This window comes from Protobothrops mucrosquamatus, unplaced genomic scaffold (assembly GCF_001527695.2).
Source record: "Protobothrops mucrosquamatus isolate PMUCROS unplaced genomic scaffold, P.Mucros_1.0 scaffold393, whole genome shotgun sequence".
Taxonomy (NCBI): Eukaryota; Metazoa; Chordata; class Lepidosauria; order Squamata; family Viperidae; genus Protobothrops; species Protobothrops mucrosquamatus.
The window spans coordinates 983,499-1,007,403 of NW_015386724.1; the positions used below are offsets into that span (position 1 = coordinate 983,499).

Here is a 23,905-nt window from a genome sequence, read left to right on the forward strand (position 1 = left end):
ATGTTCTATGCCAAATTAAATCTTGGATCCATTTTATTTAATGTTATTTACACAGGATACACGGATCTTCTATGTCTACAGATATTGCTGTGTTTCAGCCTCCAGCAGCTGCAGTCATTACAGCCCATAATGAATAATGCTAGAATTTACAGATATACATCTAATGTGGCACAGCTTTTTCATATCTTCTCTGTACTGACTTTCAATATGAAGTTATTAGATACCTAGCCCAAGATCTTATGCATGTTTTTGTTCTGCCACAAAATTAGGATCACTGTCTTCTCTCTAGCTCATCTTTCTTAATTATTAGACAATGTCGCTTTAAACATCCATTCTGAAGTTGAAGTTTTCTTCCTCTTCGCTTTCTAGAAGGAGCACTAACCGAAAAGCTTGATATGCATTACTATTCCACTTTCTGGTACTAAAAGTGTATATAGGTGTACATAATTTTAAGTATTTGATAAACAATTCCAGTTTATTTATTAAGCATAGGTTTTGTCTATGTGAAGCTCACATTTGTCTTTATTTTTTAAAAAAAAAAAAAAACCTGCTTATCGCAACTCATAGGTGAACTTTGCAACACTCAAGAGTTCTAGGAAGCTTTTAATTTAGCCAGCCATTTTTCCATTGCTACAAGTATTTGTATGAAAAACACACTTATTACATCTGAATCACTTGATTGATTACCAAATTAGCTAATAAATGGGAGCATATCAGTTATTCCTTTAAGCTTAAGGACAACTACTACATGCTACATGACTGTGGAACTCAAGATAAAGTTTTCATTCTGGCTGACTATAATACACTTAAATAATTTTTATATAGTAATCGATGTTAGTTATGAAGCCATTACATTGTTTGTCACCAAGTGAAATGATGCAAGTTTTATAAAAAGTTGTACTGTCATACAGCATAGAAAGTATGAAAGATGACCTTCATGAAAATATGCAAGAACCATTATCTAGAGATAAAAGGGGCTGAAATATTTTTAAGTCCTGAGAAATGACATAATATTCAGAAACAGATAGCTCCCTAATTCACAGGAGTATAAGAAGAGGAAGAAGATTCTGTTATTATACCCAACCTCAAAATAAAAATAGATTTAAGCTTTCCTGTAGATCTATCCAGGCAAACATGTTGCTCAAATTGAAAAGTGCATATCATTAACATACAGTGATTTTTTCAAAAGTATTTTACTCTTCAAACTTCAAATCCCATATTAAAATATACTGTGACTTCAACATGGGTCTAGCAGGAAAGAAAGAAAGCTTCTTATCAAGGGTAACTTTCACATTAAAAATGTGTCCAAATATAGCTGGATGTAGTTCAATCATTTAAGAATAACATGATTTCTCTTTACTAATTGTATATAATTAACCCTAAGTTCACAAAATTTTAAAACCCTTCCAGAAAAAAATATTTCTTTAGCATGAATGGAAACCTCACAGCTCCAAGCAACTTGATTTGAAATTAATTCCTTTTCAATATATATATATATACAGTATATAAGAATCTTATGTTCTTTGAACAGACAATGCTGCAACACTTGTTCAACCAGTTAGAGTTATTTAGCAACAAAAATGCTGAGGTTAGAACAGCATTTTAAAAGCATGCATTAATCCTTATAGAATTCCAGAATATATAATTACTCAAAAGCATTGCTGAGTTTAACCAGGTTTACTCTCAAGTAAACTGATAAGACTTCAGCTTTAGAATTAGTCCAACAAGCTTTCTCTGAGTCTTCATAATTCCTCAGTTTCCCCATACGAGTTTAATTGGCAGACAATATGCATTCCTGGCAGTGCCTCTATTCTTTAATCTCTGAATTGGGAACTCCACACAATTCCGGAAAATATTTTGCTGTGATAAATTCCAGCACTTGTTTTGTGCTCCCACTTCCAAGAGCTTCTATCTGACAAAGCTTTACAATGGTATAAGGAAGCCTTTTTTACCCTTCTTTTGAAAATTATCATGATAACAGAGTGTTTTATTAAAAAAAAAAAAGAACAAATATTGTTCAGGGTTGTTTCATGCACACAATTTTCCTTCCAGAAGCCAATGTTATCACAGAATAATTTCCTTGGCAGCAACGTTTCTCACCTCCTCTCCAATCTCTCCAAAACTCTTCAATTGCCTTGTTTTTACATTTCCTCAATAAAATTCTCAAAATGTCAATTCTCCCAGCCATTCATGCTCCAAAAGGATTTCCCCCATTAATACAGATACATGTACTATATGTCCACTAAACAACCATGTTGGGACTAAAATAACTTCTAATTATGATAGTGTTCCACACAGACAAATATCAATATTTCCTGATGCCCCCTATAATAATTGCATTATGATTCGTTAGTCTAATTACTATTACTGGAACCAGTGCTTACTTTGTTTTTTCATAATCCGAGAGAGTTATTAGTTTAATGGCACCAAGAAAGTTCTGTTAGCATATTTCCTAACTAGGTCAATAGTTTTGACAGCTACTGAAAAAAAATGTTAGCTATTTCCTAGAGGTGAGATAATATCAGGGCTATTAAAGACACCGTTAACACTGTAAGTACCAGAGTGGATACAAGTAAGAGCAGACCATCTCATTTGGAAGTTCATTAAAACTTACAATCAATTAATTAAAACTTGTTAAACTTCTTCAGGATAAAACAGAATTTGTAAAATCTCACTCTTGATGGGTCAATTTATATGTGATTGGAATTCCAGAGGAAACTTGCACAAAGTTCTCCTTTATGAAACAGGAAAGTACTGGCTTTGCCTGAAGACTTTCAGGTAAATAGTGAGAGGATTTTCTGCATTCCAACTTCTTTTTTTCATACAACTGATAAGCCTCAGCCAATCTTTAGCAAATTCATTGTATTTTCCTGGAAGAATGATTTTTTTTTTTTACAGAAACCCCAACCTTCAAGAATAGGATGATAAAAAAAAATCTCATAATGTTTTGCTAATTATGTCAAAAAAGTTCAAGAAAACAGTAAGATGTCCAACATAGCAACAAGTATTGTCCGAGAGAAGATGCTTCAATAATTTCATCAAGATTCCAGTCATCTTTATGTTGTTATTTGCAAATGGTCCTGAGAATTCATTTCATAATTATGAAGCTAAAAAATGTCTTACCTCTTGATGCTCCTGTTGAAGGAGAAGGATCTAAAAATGCATGTTTCTATATGTTTCATGTATCCAGGCTATTACACTTCTTTATCTCTTGCTCTTGCTCTTAATTAAACATTTGTTTGTTATCTTTATCTCCATCTCTATCTCTATATCCTTGGCTACAGGGAAAGAGTAAGAATTATAGTTTCTTTTAAAATTATTTCTTTTTCCTTCATTTTTCTCCTTTTCTAAATCTGCCCTCATGAATGATACCTATATTTCAGCATGTAAGAACAGTGAAGCTGAAATGTTTGTGAACCCTTTTGAGTATTTCTGCCTTAATATGACCTGTTCTCCACCCAAGTCCAAAAACTATATAGAGAACACAATTAAACAAATGAGTAAAAACAAATGAGTAAAAACGTACATTTGCTCATTTAATTATTGAGCAAATGACCCAAAGCTACAAATTTGTATGTAGCCAAAGTATGTGAACCTCTAGAATTATCAGTTCATTTGAAGGGAAAATTAGAGTCAGGTGTTTCAATCAATAGGATGGTAATCAGGAGTGAGTGTGAGAGATCTTGTCTTATTTCAAGAACAGAATTCTGAGAATTTACTGTCAAATTTGATATTTACCACACAGGTATTTGAAAGTATGTCATGGATTGAATGAAGATAATTTCTGAGGAACTCAGAAATTACTGATGCTCATCATGCTGGAAAGAGTTATAAAACTATTTCCAATGAGTTTACTCTTTACCAGCCCTTTGTTAGGCAGATTGAGTAACAAATGGAGACAATTCAAAATCATTGTTATCCTCCTCAGTCAAGCAAGCAAGGTCACACCAAGAGTGTGATGTGTAATATTTCAAGAGATCTCAAAGAATCCCATGACAATGTCTAAGGAACTAAAGAACTGTCTTGCACTGGTGAATGACATTGTTCACAAGATGTAAGAGGAAGGCCATACTCTCCAAAAAGAACATTGCTGCCAATCTACAGTTTGCCAAAGACCACACAGATAAGGAAGAAGGCTACTAGAATAATGTTCTGTGGATAGATGAAACCAGAGTAGAACCTTTTGGCTTGAACAAAAAGTGTTCTATTTGTTGAAAAACAAAACTGCATTCCAGCATAAGAACCTTATTCCATTTGTGAGCCTGCTTTATTGCCTTTGGACAGGGATGGCTTGCCATCATTGTCAGATGATCTGTCCAGGAACTGAAGCTTGAGAAAGTGGGTCATGCAGCAAGACAACCCAAAACACACATGAATGACCTAAGAACGGTTCTATCAGAAGTTGATTTTGGGGGAAGTCCTGACTTTAATCTTAGAAAAATGTTATGGGAGGACCCAAAATAAGTAGTTAATGCAAGGAAACTCACCAACATCCTTAAATTGTTCTGTAAGGAGGAAAAGGCTACAATTCTCCAAGACTTTGTGCTGGGCTGATCAACAGTCATTGGAAACACATAGTTGTACTTATTGCTGGGGACAGGGCACACCAGCAATTGAAAACACTTTTTGCCACACACAAATGTATAGCTTGTTTTTTATTCATTTTTATGCAGAAATATTGAAAATTCAAAAGAGTTCCCAAACTTTTAAGCACCACTTTAGAACTTTCTGTCCCCATTAGATCATGTAACACTGTATTAATATTATCAATTATTGATTTAATTATTAATTTATGTAGAAAATAGCAGCTTATGTTGTACAATGTTTAACTACCACAAGGTGGGATTAAAAGCTTTTATTTTTAATTTTACCACTAAATTTTGGATAACTTTATCATTTTGGGAAAGGTATTTTGGTCTATATGGTTCATGTATATAATATGCATATACAAGCATATAATATTATAGCTAATATAGCCCTCTTTAGTAATATGGAATATTAAGTACAGGTAGTCCTTGACTTATAACCATTTGTCTGATCACCATTCAGAGTTACAATGGCACTGAAAAAAGTGACTTATAGGCCGGTTTACACATTTATAACAATTGTAACCATTGTCATATGATCAAAATTCAAGTGCATTGCAACTAGCATGTATTTATGGCAGTTGCATGTGTTTACCATCTGTAACCTTCCCAGACAGCTTCTGACAAGCAAAGTCAGTAAGGGAAGCCGGATTCATTTAACAACTACAGTGGTTTGCTTAACAACTGTGGCAAAAAGGTCATTAAATGAGGCACAACTCATTTAACAACTGCCTTGCTTACCAATGCAAATTTTGGACTCTATAAGTCGAGAACTATCTGTATCATTCAAATTTTAAAAGATGGGAACTATATTTGAGCTGCTTTGCACCAGGCCCGTATTTTCTCTAAAGAAAAATAACTTTTATAAGGAGACTTGGGGAGAGAGATGCATATAAATGGCAATTCTAAACATACAAAAGAGTTAACTCTTGAGAAGAAGACACTACTCTGAAGAAATAAGCAGGGCTTTTTTTTTTGTCATAGAACGCCCAGAACAGAGTTCCGGCACCATTTTTGGATGGAATCTTGTAGGGTAGGCAAGGCGGGTTGTATGACATTTGTAAGTTCCGACACCTTTTTTTTTTTTTTTTTTTTTTTTTACAAAAAAAGCACTGAGTCTATGACTTGGATCCTTCTGAACTCCTAGAACATTCTATCTTGCATTCATTAGAGGCATTTTTTTTAATCATGTGATTCCATTTAATTGCTTTTAACTTGTATCATGGATATTTTCAGTGTTGTTCTCTATTGTATAAGCTGCTAAGAGTTTGTTTTGATTGGAGTAGGATATACATTTTATAGATAAATAATAATTTCTATTTAAAAGTATTGCTCAAAGCATTTAATATTATCCAACTAAGAAAGTTATATTTTCAAGACCCATCCAAATATTTGAATGTCAGATAGCATATTACTTCTAAAAGTTATATCATTTGTAATGTTATTCATGATAAGATGCAGGACAAGGCTATGTATTTGTGCATGCACATGAATGAATGTATACGTTTCCCAAACAGCACACATAATTTTGTAGTATGGATCACAGGGTCATGAAGCTGCTTCAAGGGTATTTGCCAGTGGAGTGGTATATAAATTTAACAATTAATTAAATATCATTTACAGATCTATGAAAATGACATTCTTCCCACACACAAAAATATAAGTATGTCCTTCAAGTAGTTACATAATAGTCTGTTTGACATTTCAGCATACACGACAGCAGAAAATATACTAAGCTAAGCTCAGACAGAATTTAATTTTGGGTCAATTTGTTTTTGAATGTTTTAATTATTGTTCCATGACAGAAAATAAAATGCTCCAATGGTGGCTGAAACATATCTGCATTTATATACAGTACTATGGTGCTTACTAAGCAATATACTACTCAGATCAAATTTTCTTAATGATGAAAATTTCCAAACAATCATTTCCATTCTGGATATGTAGTCAGACATCGTATGAAAGTTTATTACTATCCTAAACATTTGAAACCTATTAGTAAATCATAAATACTTCATTTGCCAGCAAGCATATGATAACTTTGCTGACACAGTTGCCAACAAGCATGTGGCGATTTATAGCCAATTATATATTAGATATTTAAGGTATTATGCTATAAATAATACAGAAGTCATTTACTAATGAATACTGACTTACCTTCAATCTTTTTTAAAGCTGACAGGCAAGTATCCCGGCTTGGAAACTCAAAGGGATTACTACAGGTCCTAATAGTATCACATTCGCATTTTCCATTGATTATATTGCAGCCTGTTATGAGGTTTTCATTGCAAGGCTCAAATCCAAGTAGCTGATCATCCCAGTTTTCATCTAAAAACCAAAATGAAACAACTATAATACTGGTAACTTATTGATTTGTTTTATTTAATTCTTTTTTTTTGCGAAATACTGTACCAAAGCATCTCAATACAAATATTAAACTCATTTTTAAAGCTCCTATTACAAGATTCTATAACCGCATATCCCAGTTCACATTATTATCATTGCACCACATTTAAAAAGAAATGTGAACTTGGACTCTTCCAATTAACATCAAAATTTGAGAACTCTGGGTGTCTTATTTAAAAACCGCATTCCTAACACTTGTAACAGAATAGAAAATACAAAAATCCAAAACATTCTGGGGACTACTGTATTATAAAATGTAGCAATCAAGTCATCTCAACTGAATAAGAAGTTGCTATTGTTCCAGATATTTTATAATCCTATTCCCTGTGAAAGAGGTCTAGATGGTTTTAATGGAAGTGTTTTCAAGACAATGCTATCATTTCAATCAACTTATAATTCAATAAACCAGCAGTCATTCTCTGACATTCTGACCTCCAGGTAAATTAAAATAGATAATAAATTTGAATCTGCCACCTCAGTTATGGACCCTGAAGCAATATCAGCTGCTCACTCACTTGAATTCCTTATCTAGCGTTGATATAATTTTTCCCCCAGTGATCCCTCAAATCAAAGATGAAAAGAAATCTTACAAACAATATGGAGTTACTATTACAAAAGGCATCTGTATCAGGATTAGAAGCTACCATAACATTCATTAAAACTAAAACGTTGTAAACAGCCAAATTTAATTGTGATTAAACCAGGTAGGTTTTGATACAATTGGAAACAACCTCAAGTGAGAGCTAGAAACTCATAAATTCCTAATTCTCATTTTCTACTATAGGAAACCAACAAAGGTCTGTACTTTTTACCTAAGTAGGATTGGATACTATCCACAGAATAAATAGACTCTTTGGAGGATAAGGTGCTTTCCTCTCTTCAGAAGAATAAGTAGAAGGGTTTGGGAAATTTAAATTAGAATAAAAAAAACAATTCCATAGCTTTGTCTGTGGACTTAGTAGCTGATTCTGCAGAAATAACTATCTGAAGGCATGAAGTCTACCGAAATTCAGACAGTCACATTTTTTTTAATGCAAAAGGAACCATTATTTGGGTGGACAGTCGAAAATAAAAATTCAGTAATTCCCTTCTCTAAATCGTTGGATGCACAAATCATACATAGAACACTCATACGATAGCTGCCAATTGGTAGGGAACTACAAAATTATAGCATATTATGTTTGGTGCCATATTCATACAGGCTGTCCTTGACTTACAACAGTTTATTTAGTGACCATTCAAAGTTACAATGGTACTGAAATATGTGACTTATGAGTTTTTCACAGTTATGACCTTTGCAGAATCCCCAAGACCATGTGATTAAAATTCAGATGCTTGGCAACTTGTTCACATTTATGACCGTTGATGTGTCCCAAAGTCATATGATCACCTTTGGCGATCTTCTCACAAGCAAAGTCAATGGGGAAGCCAGGTTCATTTAACAACTAGGTTACTAGCTTATCAACTGTAGTGATTCATTTAACAACTGTGGCAAGAAAAGTTGTAAAATGAGGCAAAACTCATTTAAGAAATGTCTCACTTAATAACAGAAATTTTGGGCTCAATTGTGGTCATACGTTGATGACTACCTGCATATGTCTGAAGCAAGTGATCCCATCAGTCTAAAGAGCTGGTAATCTAGAACCAGCTTCTGACCAATATAATAAGTGATATGTAATGGAATTCAAAAGAGCCATCCTATGAATCCGAAGTTGCTCTATCCATGTCTTTCTTTGGATCTTGCCTCTGCTTCTGGGAAGCCAGAGATTAAAAGGATAACTCATGCTCTAGTTTGCCTGACTTTCCAGGTTCTAGGAGGATTGATGCTGCCTTTTAAGTACAGAAGATGGGAGATGAGATACTGTCCTCTTAATGATCCTGGCTGCTTCTATGCGTCCAGATCTATTCTGCCATGTAGGCAAATTACACATATTTTTATTACTAGTTTTATATTATTAAATTTGCTTGCTGACCATCTTGCTTTGAAGCAGTAGATATATGTAAATCTATCACCATTTCAAAATGATTATACCAACATATTTTACCTTCTGCATTGATCTAGAACTGCCTGAATTGTAAATTTTTACCAACTTCTTAGCTGCAAAATCTACTTTTCCTTCTTACCCATAATGTTGCCCCCTTTTCCATTCAAACTTCTAGAGCTGCAGATTAGATTTTCTTCTTGTGTCAGCTGCTTCAAGATGGAGAGTTCATCAGGTAATTCCAAATCTAAAGAGTGCCTCTTCCAATCCCAGACATTTAATGTTAATTGCTCTCTCCTGTACAAAGATTCTCACTAACTCCAAACTCAAAACACAGGGCTCCCATCCCCCTTAGCAAATGGCAGTTCTGGCAGTTGGAGCATCCCTGTGATAAGTGCATTCACACATGCTCGATTTGCATGAGCGGTGGGCCTGTGTGCATGCTGCTTGCACAAATGGAGCTGTGCATGCTTGCTGGCTGCTCACACACAACCATCACCTCTCTCCACCCCCTCTTGTCAGTCCGCAAAGCTGGAAAGTTTGGGGAACTCTGCACTAAAATGTTTAAAAATATTAAAATGGTATTATAGAAGTAAAATATTAGGAACCTTTGATAAAATATTCTCTCTGTTTAGCAACAGCCCATATAAAACTTGCTAATTTCCATAGTACTGTTTTCTTATCTAAATTAATTAGATATTCAATTTCATATGAACCATGTTGAAATGATTTTTGTATCAAGAGGAGCTCCAGAATTTTCTACATGCTGAAGTGGAAATAGGGTAGTACAATAAATAATGTGTAAAATCTTCTATAATTTCTTTGGAGCAAGGAAAGTGGAATATGTGTTGGAAGCTCATATGGGATATTAAGAAATTGACCCTCTCTATTTGCTGACACAATTTACTGGAACATAGTCTTGTAAGCGTCTCTTGAAAGGATGACACTAAAACAAATTTGAGATAATGTTTGCATTTGATTTTGGTTTTATTAAGTACATATCAATAAGCACTTAATTTTGTATGATAATGTAAACAATTTGGTAGGGGGAGCAATGGTGTCCAGCACCTTTTCTAAAAATAATACATTATAATCAGCATTATTTGAATTTTAAAAGAATTCTGAGAAAAACCAAAAGAATGCAAATGATTGGATAAAAATATAAACCAACTAGCGCAGGAAGGAAAAAATTCATTTGCTCCAGGAGGCATCAGGTAGTGAGAGAAATCTAGCCCAATAATTAAATGTCCTTAACAATTGTTCTAACTTTAATTATGCATCTACCAATTTCAGCATAGAGAAAGGGGGTAGGAGTACCATTAGGTACATCTAAAATAGTTCTGAGGAGCTTGATTTGAAAGAATTACATATTATAAAGAGGTAGAAATTTTCATAATTCCACTGCTTATGAAAAGTAAGGAACTAACTTGTTTTTTTTAGAAAAGTTAGGATTGGAGAAGTATGTTGACCTCTATTGTAAGCCAGAATTTTATTATTCCTGACAAAGCTTTCTCTGTTTTTATTTTGGGGGCCTGATAATGAGAGTGTCAACTATCTGAAGCATTGAAAACAATATCCAAGTATCTATAAGATATTATCTTCCTTAAAGTTCCAGAACTGGCAAAAGTATTAGAAATCAGAATCTAGTGAATGTAGAAGAGAGTTCATTCATTCATTGTTCATTTAGAACTTGTTCAAACATTGATTTTGTTTCTTAAATCTGTCTTGTTTATAGAATGATACAATATAACCTGTCCTTGAACTTTAAGCAGTTATAGCACTCCTGTGGTCATATGATTATGATTTGGGTGCTTGGCAACCAAATCATACTTAAAATGGTTGCAATGCCCTGCGGACACAGGATCACCATTTGCGACCTTTCCTACTGGCTTCCAATTAAGTTTGATTGTAGGGACGTTGGTTGCCAAGCACCCTAATGGTGATCATATGTTCTGCTGCTCGTGGGGATTCGGGTGCACACACCATTTCTGATGCCTGGTTGCAAACATCTCACGGCTCATTAATGGGTCAGGGTCCAGAAGTTGGGGACCCCTGTTTTAGTGTATTTTATTAATGTTTGGTCACTTCTGTGCAGGTTCTATCTATTTGTTAAGACCAGTGGTGAAAACAATAAATAAAACTGTTGATTGATTGATTGACTTAGTAAGTGGTAAAGGAACAGATTAATTGTTCATAAACATTCTGACTATCCCAATTCAATTCTATTCCCTTTTGATAAAATTCTGATCCAGAGAGCCATGACCAGATGAATGCAGACAAAAATCCAACACAAACTGCTCAATGCACTAAACAGTAGGTTTGGATTGCTTTGTGCCTGAATCAAAAGCATGCGTGTTTTGCGGTTGTTTTGATCCAGTCCAAAGTGATTCAGAGATGAGCAGAGAAGTAGCCAAGAATATTGGTAGCTGCTGGACATCTAGGAGAGAAGGTATGAGATCAGGAACAGGTGGCCTGCTAGAGTATGCTACACAGAGAGACTGGAGCAGAGTTGATACTGCTATACTGCTTACTATACTGCTTAGCAACAGCAATTTTGGCAATTCCAGGTTATCAGTGTTATGCAAATCACTGGGGGTCATTAAACTTCATGTGATTGTAACGTCTGACTTCCTATTAGTCTCCTCATTGACTTTGCTTGGGGAAAACTGGCAGAGGACATAAGAAATTGTGATCACATGACTGTGACAATACAAAGCAGTTGGAACTTGGAGGACTTTTGTAAGTACTTTTTCACTGCTGTCACAAATTCAAATGGTTACTGAATATGTTATTAAATGAAGACCACCTGTATGCACAGGATTGGACTCTAAAAGTTTATTTCACTTCAACTATTTCTGTCTGTTGCATTTTGTCTATTGGTAAGCAGTAAATAAGTAAATAAAATAATACTTTAAAAACTAAGTGCAATTAAAGCATGTTAAATCAAATTTCAAGCCATTTGGGTTAATGATTTTCTTCCCCAGAAAACCCATATCACCAGTGATATTTAAACATTATTAAATTACATAGTAGTTTCAGCTTTCATTAGGTGGATGTTTTTCAAGGCAGAGAAATTATACTGTTTTCTTATCTGCTAACAGCAAGACAGGCAGGCTAAATAGAAAAGATCAGTTTAGCTTATTTCACTGGCTCTGTATCTTAATATGAAAAGATGAAATATGTTCAGCGATCTAACAGTGATTCTTGGAGTGCTGAAGGGTCTTATGATAAAATACTAGCTAATACTATACTTTGCAATATTAGTCAATATGAATAGTATTAGATTAATATTGATAAACAGTTTCAATTACAGAATTTTTTAAAAATCAAGTAAAATACTTTTTTGAGAAGAATTATAGTAATGAAAAATTAAAACAAGTTCATTCAGACAGAATCTTGTCAATAAAGACCTTTTTTCAAGCCCATTCAATTACAAATTACCCACAATATCAACATGTTCCCATTAAGATTGCTGTTTAGAGAAGGTATACTTAGCTACATAACTACCATATATACATGGAACATGCCTTAACACTTGTCTCTGTCTCATCAATTTTAGCAATAATAAATGAATGAAACATATAAATGTACAGAACATTGGCATTCTCTGTTTGCAGTATGACAGTTAATAGCAATATCATGAATCAACATCTGCCACTGTCATTTTCTGAATCAGTCATTGAAAAAGGTTATGGTACTTAAGCTCAGACATCAAGTTTGGGAAAATCACCATCAATTTATTAAACTTTTCAAAAATTGAAAAGGAATTATTGGTGCTTTAGTTGACCGGGCCACAGAAGAATCCTTATTGGTTGTCAGAATTTCAGCCAGAATTCTCTTTCAAACATATTGTGTGTGTGTGTGTGTATAGGAAAGATAAATTGGTTGTACTTAATTCCCACTGAAATTAATGGGACTTTTGTCATTTGGAATTTGTTCAGATATTTAAATTTAGTAGCTGGAACAGTGGGGTTGTGCAGTGAGTCAAAACACACAGTTATAGTTGATTGGCTGGAGAGTGCTGGCTCCGGCATTAGATGATCTGCACTGTGATTGGTTGCTGTGGGTGTGGAGGGGGAGTTTCCCTTTTCCCCCACCTTTTTCTTCTATGAGCCCTGTATGCTCTGTGATTTATCTCATGATGCTCCTGTTTGCCTGATTATCTTATTTGCTGTAAATACAGATGTAAAATGTATTTATTTGCTGTAAATATAGATGTAAAATGTATTTATTTGTATAAAACTACAAGTTTGTGCCAGTATCTCTGACTTCATTTGGATACCTGCTGTGCAATTTCCTGACAGAAATTAAGGACACTGAAGAGCAATATTGAATTCAGATTACATTTACATGCTTGCAATTAGAATCAGAAAAAGAATAGAAGTCTTTCAAACATTTTTATAAATGGATTGAAATGGAATCACAGAAAAGTATCAAAGTAATGAAGTGAGAATACAATTATGACTACAACTGAAGCATCTCGCTGGCTATCTGAATAAATCCATATGGAATATTCATTCACTTGAGAGTGACATATAAACACTTTTGGAAATCATCCTTCCAATCCAAAGATTTTAAATGTCAAAAGATTCAATGGCACTAAAGGGTATGCTGAATTCAGTAATACAATCAATTGTGTAATGGAAACATGTAAAATAATACTGAAACAACATTACTGGATTTTGTAAACAGCAAAAAGCATGATGAGAGATTGTTCTCAGCTCTTCAAAATTGCAAATTGCCGGATGTTGTCAGATCTTGAACATGCATGCACTGGAAATTACTAGTACCTACTCTTAGGAATCCTGGTAGCTGGCAGGAAGAAAGTAAGTATATATCATTAACTAAGATTTGTAAATAGCCATTTGCCTCTTCACCTGTGTAAAGTATGAATCATCTCTGCCTAGAATGTCTGTAAATCAAGTAAATGTTGATTTATTTTGCCATATAAAGCAAGGCATCAGATTGACTAGGAAACACCCGCCATAAAAGAAATAAATATCAACCAGGTGGATTCTTCCCACCCAGAAGAATGCCAGGACCCTGAACTTAGCTGCACACACACAAAAAATGACAACAGCCCTGCTGGATTAGGTCACAGCTCTTCAAAAATTTCACTTCTAACAATGGCTAACCAGATGTTGTAGGCAGAAAATAATGTCACACTTCTCCACCATTGTTTCTTACAGTATTTGTAGGTAACTGGCTCCCGACTGAGCAGTAACTTTCAGTCTTGAAGAGGCAAAGAAACGTCTCCTAGACTATTTTATTTATGCTATGTGTGAATTTATATATGTTGATTGTAACCCGCCATTCATTTTCTGTTCTAATCAGAGCAACCAAATTTTCTTGGTTCACAGCATCCTTAGTATTATGGATGCTATTATGTTATGATACTGCAAAAGGACATCACAAAAAGTTATGATACTGTTAAGTTATGATAAGTTATGATACTGCAAAAGGACATCACAAAAAGTTCACTCTGGGCTGCCACAGAACATAGTTTGGGAATTAGACTACGAAAAGAAAGGTGCTTCCTTATAAGGAAGGTGTCTAAACCTCTGAATATTTCTCTCTTTTTTACTTTTTCCAGCTCCATTACAACCTCAGCCAAGTGTAGCAGAACTATATATAATACTCCAGATGCAGACATATTATAATTTTGCATGAGGACATTACAATGTTGCAATTTTATTTTCAGCTGTTTTCCTAATGATCCCTGTGTGCAATTTCCTTTCTTCACAGCTGCCATATACTGAATTGATGTCTTCACTGAAATAGCCACTTCAACCCTAAAAAGATTAGTTTCAGACAGTTCAGACCTCAACAGTACAGATATGAAGTTATCCATAAACTTGGCTATTTCACTGCCTGCATCCAAATCAAGATCATTTTCTTGCAATTAAAAAGCACTGGACATAACACAACTCTTTGTGGGACTCACCTATCCCTCCATTAAGAAAACTGGTCATTTATTTCTATTCTTTGCTACCTGGATTTTTAACTGGTTATCACCCATAACAAGGTTTTTTTATTCCATCATTGCTAAATTTACTGAAGTGCCTGCAGTAAGAAATTTTTACCAGAACCTTTTTGAAAACCCAACTACACAATATTGATACTTCTAAAAAACTAAGAATTTGGCGAGGCAAGATTTCTCTTTGCAGAATCCTTGCTGGTTGTCCTGCAGAAGATAAGATCCTTTATGTGCTAAGTTATTTTTTCTCCTTTTGGTTTACTATTTTATCTTCTTTATTTGTCAAATTTAGATACCAATCATCTCAATTGCGGAGTGACTCTGGGTAATGTACAAATAAAAGCATAAATAACTACATAAAAATATGAAAGCAATAAAATAGTTAGAAAAAAAACATGAAAAAAAAAGTGAAGGAAAGGCCATCAAAAAGCCAACTACCCCCGGGTTGTGTGATCCTCATTGAGTCCTGTGTGAGTTGGCAAGAGCCATATCTTCAAACTCCTTCAAAAGGCCCAGGAGAGTGGGGGCCTGCCTCACCTCTGAAGGGAGGGTATTCCAGAGGGTGGGGGCAATGGCAGAGAAAGCCTTCTTCCTGGACCCCACCAGTTGAAATTCTTTAACTGATGGGGTCCATAACATATCTTCCCTACTTGACCAATTATAGGTGATGTGATAAAGCTGAGATGGTTAACCTGGCCCCATGCCTTATAGAGCAGGAGTGTCAAACTCGCAACGTCACGTGACGTGTCACAATGTTTCGTGACTTTTTTGCCATTGCTGGCAATGGCGTGGGCGCGGTTTTGCTATGATGCATCCGGCTTGTGGGCCGGCAGTTCGACACTTCTGTTATAGAGCTTTAAAGGTAACAATTAATACTTTGAATTGGATCCAGAAGCAAACTGGACCCAATGTAGCTCCTGTAGTAAAGGTATTACATGCGCCATCCTTGGTATTACATGCGCTCATAATTTCTTAGGCAGCTGCTTCTGGATACTATTCAAGGGTAACTCCATGTAGAGCACATTAAATTGTTCATTGGGACACAACTAGGGCATGAGTGAACATGTTATTTATTTTACTGATGTTTTTATACAACTGAAAAAGTTGTATAAAGTTGTATAAAGTTGTATAAAAAGTTGTATACAAGTGAAAAAGTCTCTGAGTATTTTATTGTCATATATACAAAACCAAAACCTTAAAAAAGCCTAAAAAGAAAATCAAAATTTATTGTTCCCACTCCATTATGCCTGGGAATAATTTAACCTCTAAACCAGCCAGGATTTCAGGGCTCTTTGGGAATGTAGAAGGATAGTTCTTATATCCGGGAGGCTATTCTAAAGGATCACCATCATAGAGAAACTTGACATCAGGGTCCCTGAAGTTGATATTCCTTCAACAGCAGAGTTTTTAATATAGCCTCTGTTCCCACTTTCAGTGGATGGCTGGATTCCCCTCAGAGCAGGTACCGTGTTTTCCCCAAAATAAGACCCAACTGGAAAATAAGTCCTGGCATGACGCTTGTAATATAAGATCCACCCCAAAAATAAATCCCAGTTAAGATCGTCAGCCAGACGGATGCATTTAATACCGTATTTCCCCTAATACAAGCCGTAACCAGAAAATAAGCCCTACTGCATCTTTTGGAGCAAAAATTAACATAAGACCCGAACTTATGTTTGGGGAAACACAGCAGTCTTGGAGTTGTCATGCAAGTTTTTAATGTAACAACTAGCACTTTGAATTCAATCTAGAAGATAATAAATCAGCAAATATATCTTTTACAGTACAGATATCATATGGTCAAACTTGAATAACACTTCACTTTGTGCTGATCTCCCCCAACTGTTTCATAAGGAATGGTCCTGGGAAAGGGCAAAACCTTTCTATTTTGAGTAGAACCAATATTCAGAAAGCAGAACTACTGCAGAAGTGTCATCTATTCCTAATTCTTTCAGCAAGTCCAGAAGGATACCATGGTCAATAGAACTGAAAGCAACTGAAAGGGTGGCAGGCCTAAGAGTGTCTCATTCCCCTGTCTTACTTCGACCACAGGTTACCTACATGGGTTACCAATGTTGTGAATCTATTAAGCTGATTGACCTATAATTGGATCCCTTTTGGTTGTCACATTGGCTACCTTTCTGTCTTGATTTGACTGAGAAATTATATATATATTACTAAGAGGTCAGCAATTTCACATTTAAATTCTTAGGAATTCTGCAGTGGATACAATCAGGACACCTCATGATGTTACTGAGTTCAAGATGCCATAAAACTTCTTTCTGGTAGGGACAGAACCAAAGAACTCTCTGCAATCTTCTGTTCTCATTGAGCATCCTGTTCACTCCTTTGTTATCATGTCTCAACAATTTATATTTAAAAATGTTCTTACTGTTCCATTTTGTGTTTTTGGCCCTTTACTTTTGCATAGTTTTGGCTTATCTGGTCCAACTTTTATTATATTATCAGTTCATTGTTTTTAATAAAGAGCATTCTAAAGCACAACAGTTATGCATACAACTAGGGACAATTTGCCTAGGTATTCTCATTTCCTACTTTACTGTACTCTTCAAATAGCTTAGCTTTAATACTGTTATCACTGCAGGTCAGAAAATCATTCTCATATTCCCTCTCTCTCTCTCTCTCTCTCACACACACACACACACACACAAATAGTACATAAAACAATTCAAGCAAAACTTTCTTACAATAAAAAATTTGCCTGTCCTCATACAAGTCTCCTACATGAGTCTCACTGTCCTAGTCATGCAGTATTATATTATTAATATTATTATGAATATTATTAATATTCAGTTTAACCAGCCCTCCAGATCATACCTGTGCTCAGGGCTTTTTTTGTCATAGAACACCCAGAACGGAGTTCCACCCCCTTTTTTGGATGGAACCTTGTAGGGTAGGCAAGGCGGGTTGTATGATGTGTGCGAGTTCCGGCACCTTTTTTATATATATATATAAAAAAGCACAGGCTGTGCTGTATAAATGACTACAGAAAGATGTATTATATTCTTCAGACCACTGTATTAGATAGTTGGAGCAGCCTTTCAACATAACTTTATTTAAAATCATAAAAGTACCCAATATTCATGTCCATCATCCTTCTTTTAGTTTCCATAGCTTTATTCTACAACTCAAGTAAACATAAGAAGCTACAAAAATTAGTCTGCCAAAACAAAGTGTCCAAAAGGGGGGCACAATGATCCGTGACTGTTATAATATAAACCAATATTGCATTCACTGGACTAGCTCTTATGTTTCACACAATTCCTTCATGGAATATGATATAGAGTGCAATGGGGAAGAAATGGGAACATGGGGAGTTCATTAAACCCCATATAAGCATGTTGAAAATTAAATATAAAAAGCAGCTACAAGTGAATACAAGCAAAGAGAATGGAAAAAGCTATGCCTGAACATTCAATTCAAAGCCTGAAAATGTTCTAAATATTGCAAGGAATATTCACACAAAAGATGCAGAGAGCTTAAGCCAGAATGATTTCATAGCAAACAGATTTGCCTGAACAGGCTGCCTCATAATCCTGCCAGTTTTTTTAAAAAAATAAATGTTGCTTTATCTACGGTTTTTGCTTAAGGACAGCCATATCAGCAGTCATTTGTAATAGAACGCATTCACAATTGCAGAATGTTTAATGACTTTAGCAATATTTTAAACCCATAGAATTTTGATAACTCACATTTTATGTATATCTTTAGAAATAACTAAGTATGGTAACATAAACAAAATTTTGGGAGTTCAGCACAAAACAAATCTAAATCTAATTCTATTATAAGGATAAAGATACAATTAAGACTTTCATCAACTTTACAGATATCCATTTTTCCTGGAAATATTAATTATAATAGTGGTATATGAATCACTATTGTTTTCACTACTTAGTTCCCAAGATTCTTTAGGAAAAGCCAAAATGACATCTGTTTGCCTCTCTCAAAGAAAGAAAAAGGAAAATCAAACAGATCAACCATATAAATTATCATTTCACCAAAAAAGAAAATTACAACTCTTTAGATATCTGAAAATAATAGTGACTCATTCATTAAAATGAAGGGTAGATATGTTGAGAAAAGAATAGCATCATCTATAGTTACATTGTCTTTAAATGGAAATTAATGGGAGACTGCAGAATACAGACACAATGTTAATTCAGTGCAATGATCTCTAACAGCTATGATCTCTAACAGCTCATAAATGTAACTGCACATTTACTTTTAGATCATTTTTCAATATCCAAGTTTGTATACATTTTGTATTATTGATGCATATTATGTATGCCTCAGCCTTATGAATGTTGCAACATATACCAATTCTTTTACCAAAAGGAACAGGATTCAATTTATGACATAAAATTATAATTGAATCCTGGATATATCCAATTAAAAGTGAAGCAAACAAGTTCTGAATATGTGGACTGTCTCTGTTGATCACAGCCAATTTCCAGGTTAAAGAGTGGAACTTAAGTTTTCCTAAGTAGGAAAATGTGAATGTTATGATGCAGCCTGGAAACCAGCTGCTGGAATTGGGTATGTCTAGTTTAATGAAGAAAAGGACGAGGGGGGACATGATAGCAGGGTTCCAACATCTCAGGGGCTGCCACAAAGAAGAAGGAGTCAAGCTATTTTCCAAGGCGCCTGAAGGCAGGACAAGAAGCAACGGGTGGAAACTAACCAAGGAGAGAAGCAACCTAGAACTAAGGAGAAACTTCCTGACAGTTAGAACAATTAACCAGTGGAACAACCTGCTTCCAGAAGCGGTGAATGCTTCAACACTGGAGGTTTTTAAGAAGAGACTGGACAGCCATTTGTCCGAAATGGTATATGGTTTCCTGCCTGAGCAGGGGGTTGGACTAGATGACCTCCAAGGTCCCTTCCAACTTTACAATTATTATTATTATTATTATTATTATTATTATTATTATTATTATGATGATGATGATGATGATGATGATGATACATTCATTGCTCAAATAATAATAATGGATACTCATATCGTGATTTTAAAAAAATGCATCCAAGACTTACTTATTTTATGCAATAAAAGCTCTGCAAGTTTCCAGATGATATGGGGTGTGTGTGTTTTTCTAACCTTCATTTTTGAATTATGGGAATGTACAAGTTGTACAAAAAGGGTTGGTTTCAGAACAAGGACCCTATGATTTCAATGATTGGGAGGAAAATCTAAACCGTATCCTATTCATAGGGTATTTGGGCCAAATTCTGAGTATTTTTATGAAAGTCATGGCAAATTCCTTCACTTTCTGTTGATACATGTTTCACTGAGAAACTTTATTTGGTTGTTTAATCTTTTGGGCTTTAAAATCAATTAAACAGCTTTTATACTTTGAGGGGGGTGTCTCCCACATTCAATATCTTTCTTTTAAGGGAATATCATTTTGTCACTATTATTTTAAGGTTATTCTTTTATCACTAGTAATATAAAGTCATTTAAACAAAAAGTATATTTGTTCAACAAGTTAGCAAATTAAATTATAGATACCAATAAGGAACATCTTTCCTTTATGTTTGATCACACAAAGCATACAAAATACTGTAACAATAACATTAACAGCTGCCGGAATCTGACCCAGCTGCCATTTGTGCTTATCCTACTATTGGCAGAAAGATGCTATTTCATATTTATATAAAATATGCAAAGCAAATGTAGCATAAATCATCACTCTCTAATTAAACTACCAGCATACTAAATACTTTCAATTATGTTCAGCATTCCTGTCTCAAAAATCCTGTTTTCACTAGATTTGAGGCAAGTATACATATTTGTCTTAAACAGTAACTTATTGGCTGAATAAAGAAACATAGTTTAATGTCACGAAATCTTTTGAAGATTTCTTTGAAAGTTCTACATACTGACCAGTAGGGGTCATTTCAGCACAAAAATTATAACAAAATAAGCTGACTCAAAGAGGAAGCTCTGTGGAAACACAAGACCTATTCTTTTGAGGTAAACAGGCTTTTATCCACACATATTATTCATGACAAGAGTGTTCCCAATTTTGAAAGATGTTTAATTAATAGATGAAAAGCAAGTAATTCATCCACCAACTTTAATGTAACTGCTGGAACTATCAACAGACTTCAAAACTAACATTCTTATCTACAAGCTCAATCATATATGTTGCAAAATCCAAAGTTAGCTATAATTACCAAGAGCTTAGCCGAAGTCATCATTTAAAGCTTTGAAGATGAAACTAGAGTTGTGTAGGTAAGCTATTTATCTGGAAATAGTTTGACTAATTTCTGCAGGTTGTGTTCTTGGAGACGTTGGGACAGGAAAAGCTGGGATAAATATTACATTTCTGTTACTGCCTGAAGTGTCATCTCTAGAGATTACCTGTGCTATTTGCTTCAGGGGAATGCCAGATACAAAGTAACAGCTGAAGTCCAGCAATCAAAATACATTACTTTTAAACAATTCTTAAAACTGTCAAAAACCTCTGAACTAAAATGAAGTAGAGTGTTGAGGTGTTATGGCAGAATTTGCTCTAGTATAAACATTCACTATAATTACAGATAAACATGCACTTTTCATGAAAGCCATTTCATTCAGCTTAGTATGCTTATAACTCCTTTAGTTTAAAACCTCGATGCAAAGGAACCACAACTCCAAGCAAGTTATTAAAAGTCTGAGTCTATTCTGATAGCTCTCATCTTGCCAATTAAACTATACTGAAGCACACAAGGAATCTTAGTTACAAAACTAAGGTTGAAATAAACTGTAGTGGCCATCCCAAAGGATAAATCTGGACATTTTTAGGGATAAAAGGGAATTAAGAATTCTTTAAATTATGCATGTCTGGGAGCATTTAGATGACTTTCCTGCCATTTTTTTTCCAGAGGAATTTCTGAGCTCTCTGCAGCCCTCTTGTGGGTCACAGAAAGAAGCCATTCTTATGGGAGGGAAGTGAAAAGGAATTTTCCATAAAAAATTCTCATTGTCATATGCACTATATTCCTTTAGACTGCAGAATGAAAAGTTATAATGGAGAGACTGAATTCTCACATACAATTTGGGCAGACAACTAGCAGACAAAATATTTAAATGTTTCCAATTATATTCATTATAAAGAATAATTATGAAAAATGTGGCATATATATAAATAATACAACAACATTCTTCCTATTTATAGAAATGAAAACAAGATGGGTTTTTCCCCCCCCCCCAACCCAGCTAACATACAAGTATGCAATTGGGCAATTACTCTTTTCAACCCTCTTGGGAGCAGAATGCCAAAATAATTTTGCATAAACAGCTTATTTGTATTCAGTAATGTTTTGAAAATACATTTATTAAGAAAGATTAAAATGCTAGGACTCCCTTCAGCACGACCACTAGGTAAAAGTTGAGTTCCTCTTGACACACGATCAGTAACCAACAACTTTATACATATGGATTGAAAAGTCAGTCGATTTATAGCCATCTACATTCAGGTAAGCCTGTTCGTGATTTGGGTTGTAAAAGCCAGCAGGAAAATAGCGAAGTCAGAGCAACGAACTGATGTCCAAATTAACATTTTTGCACTAATATCACAAAAACCCGCTTTATTTTTGCGGTCCAATTAAAATCCATCTTGAAACCTAACACCTATGAAAACAGCAAGAAAAAGGCGCGGGGGTGGCGGTGGCGGCGTAAAAGAGGAAACGGGAGAACCAAACACCCTTCAGCCCTTGGAAACATGCGCGCACCACTATCAGCGCCTTTCCCCTCTCCTCTTTATTTTTTTTAAATAGTAATTTGATTTGATTTTGATTTTATTAGATTTATACCCCGCCCTTCTCCTGGCGGACCCAGGGCGGCTTAGTGGAGACAATATATTTATATACAATTTATATATTGTATATATATGTATGTATGTATATATACAGAGGAGCATGACAGAGACAAATGGAAAATATTTCTTGGGAGGGAGAGAAGACATGGAACCTACGAACACGGCAGATTCGAAGAAGCTACCACCTTTCCCTTGAATTTCGCGAGCGGTTTTCAAGGTACTTACAGCTGCATTACACCCCGATTGTGCGTCGGAAAAAATGGAGAGGCTGGAAAGGAAACCTGAAGCGCCACTATTGGGGCGGCGGGGCGGGGGGGAGACTCGGGAGGGTGATATAAGCCTAAAGCCAGGGGGGGGCTCACAGGGCCCTTTTTCCCACTCGGGGCAGAGCCCTGCAACCGTCCCAAGCCACGCGTTGCTTCGGGCTCCTGGGTCCGCGCGGGGGGCGGAGCGGCTGGCTATCTGGCTCCGCGGACCGGAGCGAGACCACGATCTTCCGCGTTTTACCTTCGCAGACTCCCGCTTCGTACTCGGTGAGAGAATCGCCGTTGAGCGGCGGGCGGATCACACAGCGAAGCCCGCGGTCGCAGGCGCCGTGCAGCCCGAAGAAGCCGCCGCAGCTCTCGTTGCGCTGCCGGGCGCAGATGAAGCAGCAGCCGCAGATGTCCAGGACGACGCCGCCGGGGCAGTTCTTGGGCTCCTCGCACCTGGACTCGTCGCAAGGCAGGCAGACGAAAGCCCGCGTCCCGGGCGTCCCCGGGAGCACCAGCAGCGCCAGGAGCAGCAGCCACCCCTCGGCCAAGGGCCAGTCGCCACCGACAACCCGACGCCTCCGCCCCGCGGCGTCCGTGGCCAGGGACATCGCGGCCAGGGCCGAGGCAGCCCTCGCAAGTCCACTCGCACTCCCCGAGCCCGGCGTGGAGCAGCCCAGCCGCGCGGCGGCGGCGGCGGCGGCGACGGCGACGGAGCTCTGCCTCCTCCGGCTGCTCCAGAAAAGTTTCCTGTTGGCTCCCAGCAGCTCCGCGGTCCAGCTGAAGTTCTCCTCGAGGCAGGCGGGCAAAGAAACTCGCTCCTACGGTTGGTCCTCTCCCTCCGGACTCCTCGAAACCTCCGGGCACTCCTGCGCAGCGA

The 23,905-nt window shown here is 36.1% G+C and overlaps 1 protein-coding gene across 1 annotated transcript in view; it reads right to left on the reverse strand.

The window, feature by feature from the left end:
* LOC114922153 (cysteine-rich motor neuron 1 protein-like) overlaps positions 1–23,636 on the reverse strand; it is a 123,965-nt gene extending 100,329 nt beyond the window's left edge. The window contains exons 1-2 of the mRNA XM_029284147.1: positions 23,282–23,636; positions 6,744–6,914 (exon numbers count right to left, since the gene is read on the reverse strand). Coding sequence (XP_029139980.1) covers positions 6,744–6,914; positions 23,282–23,636 — 526 coding nt within the window. The remainder of the gene's footprint in view (positions 1–6,743; positions 6,915–23,281) is intronic.
* Between the last annotated feature and the right edge of the window lie 269 nt (positions 23,637–23,905).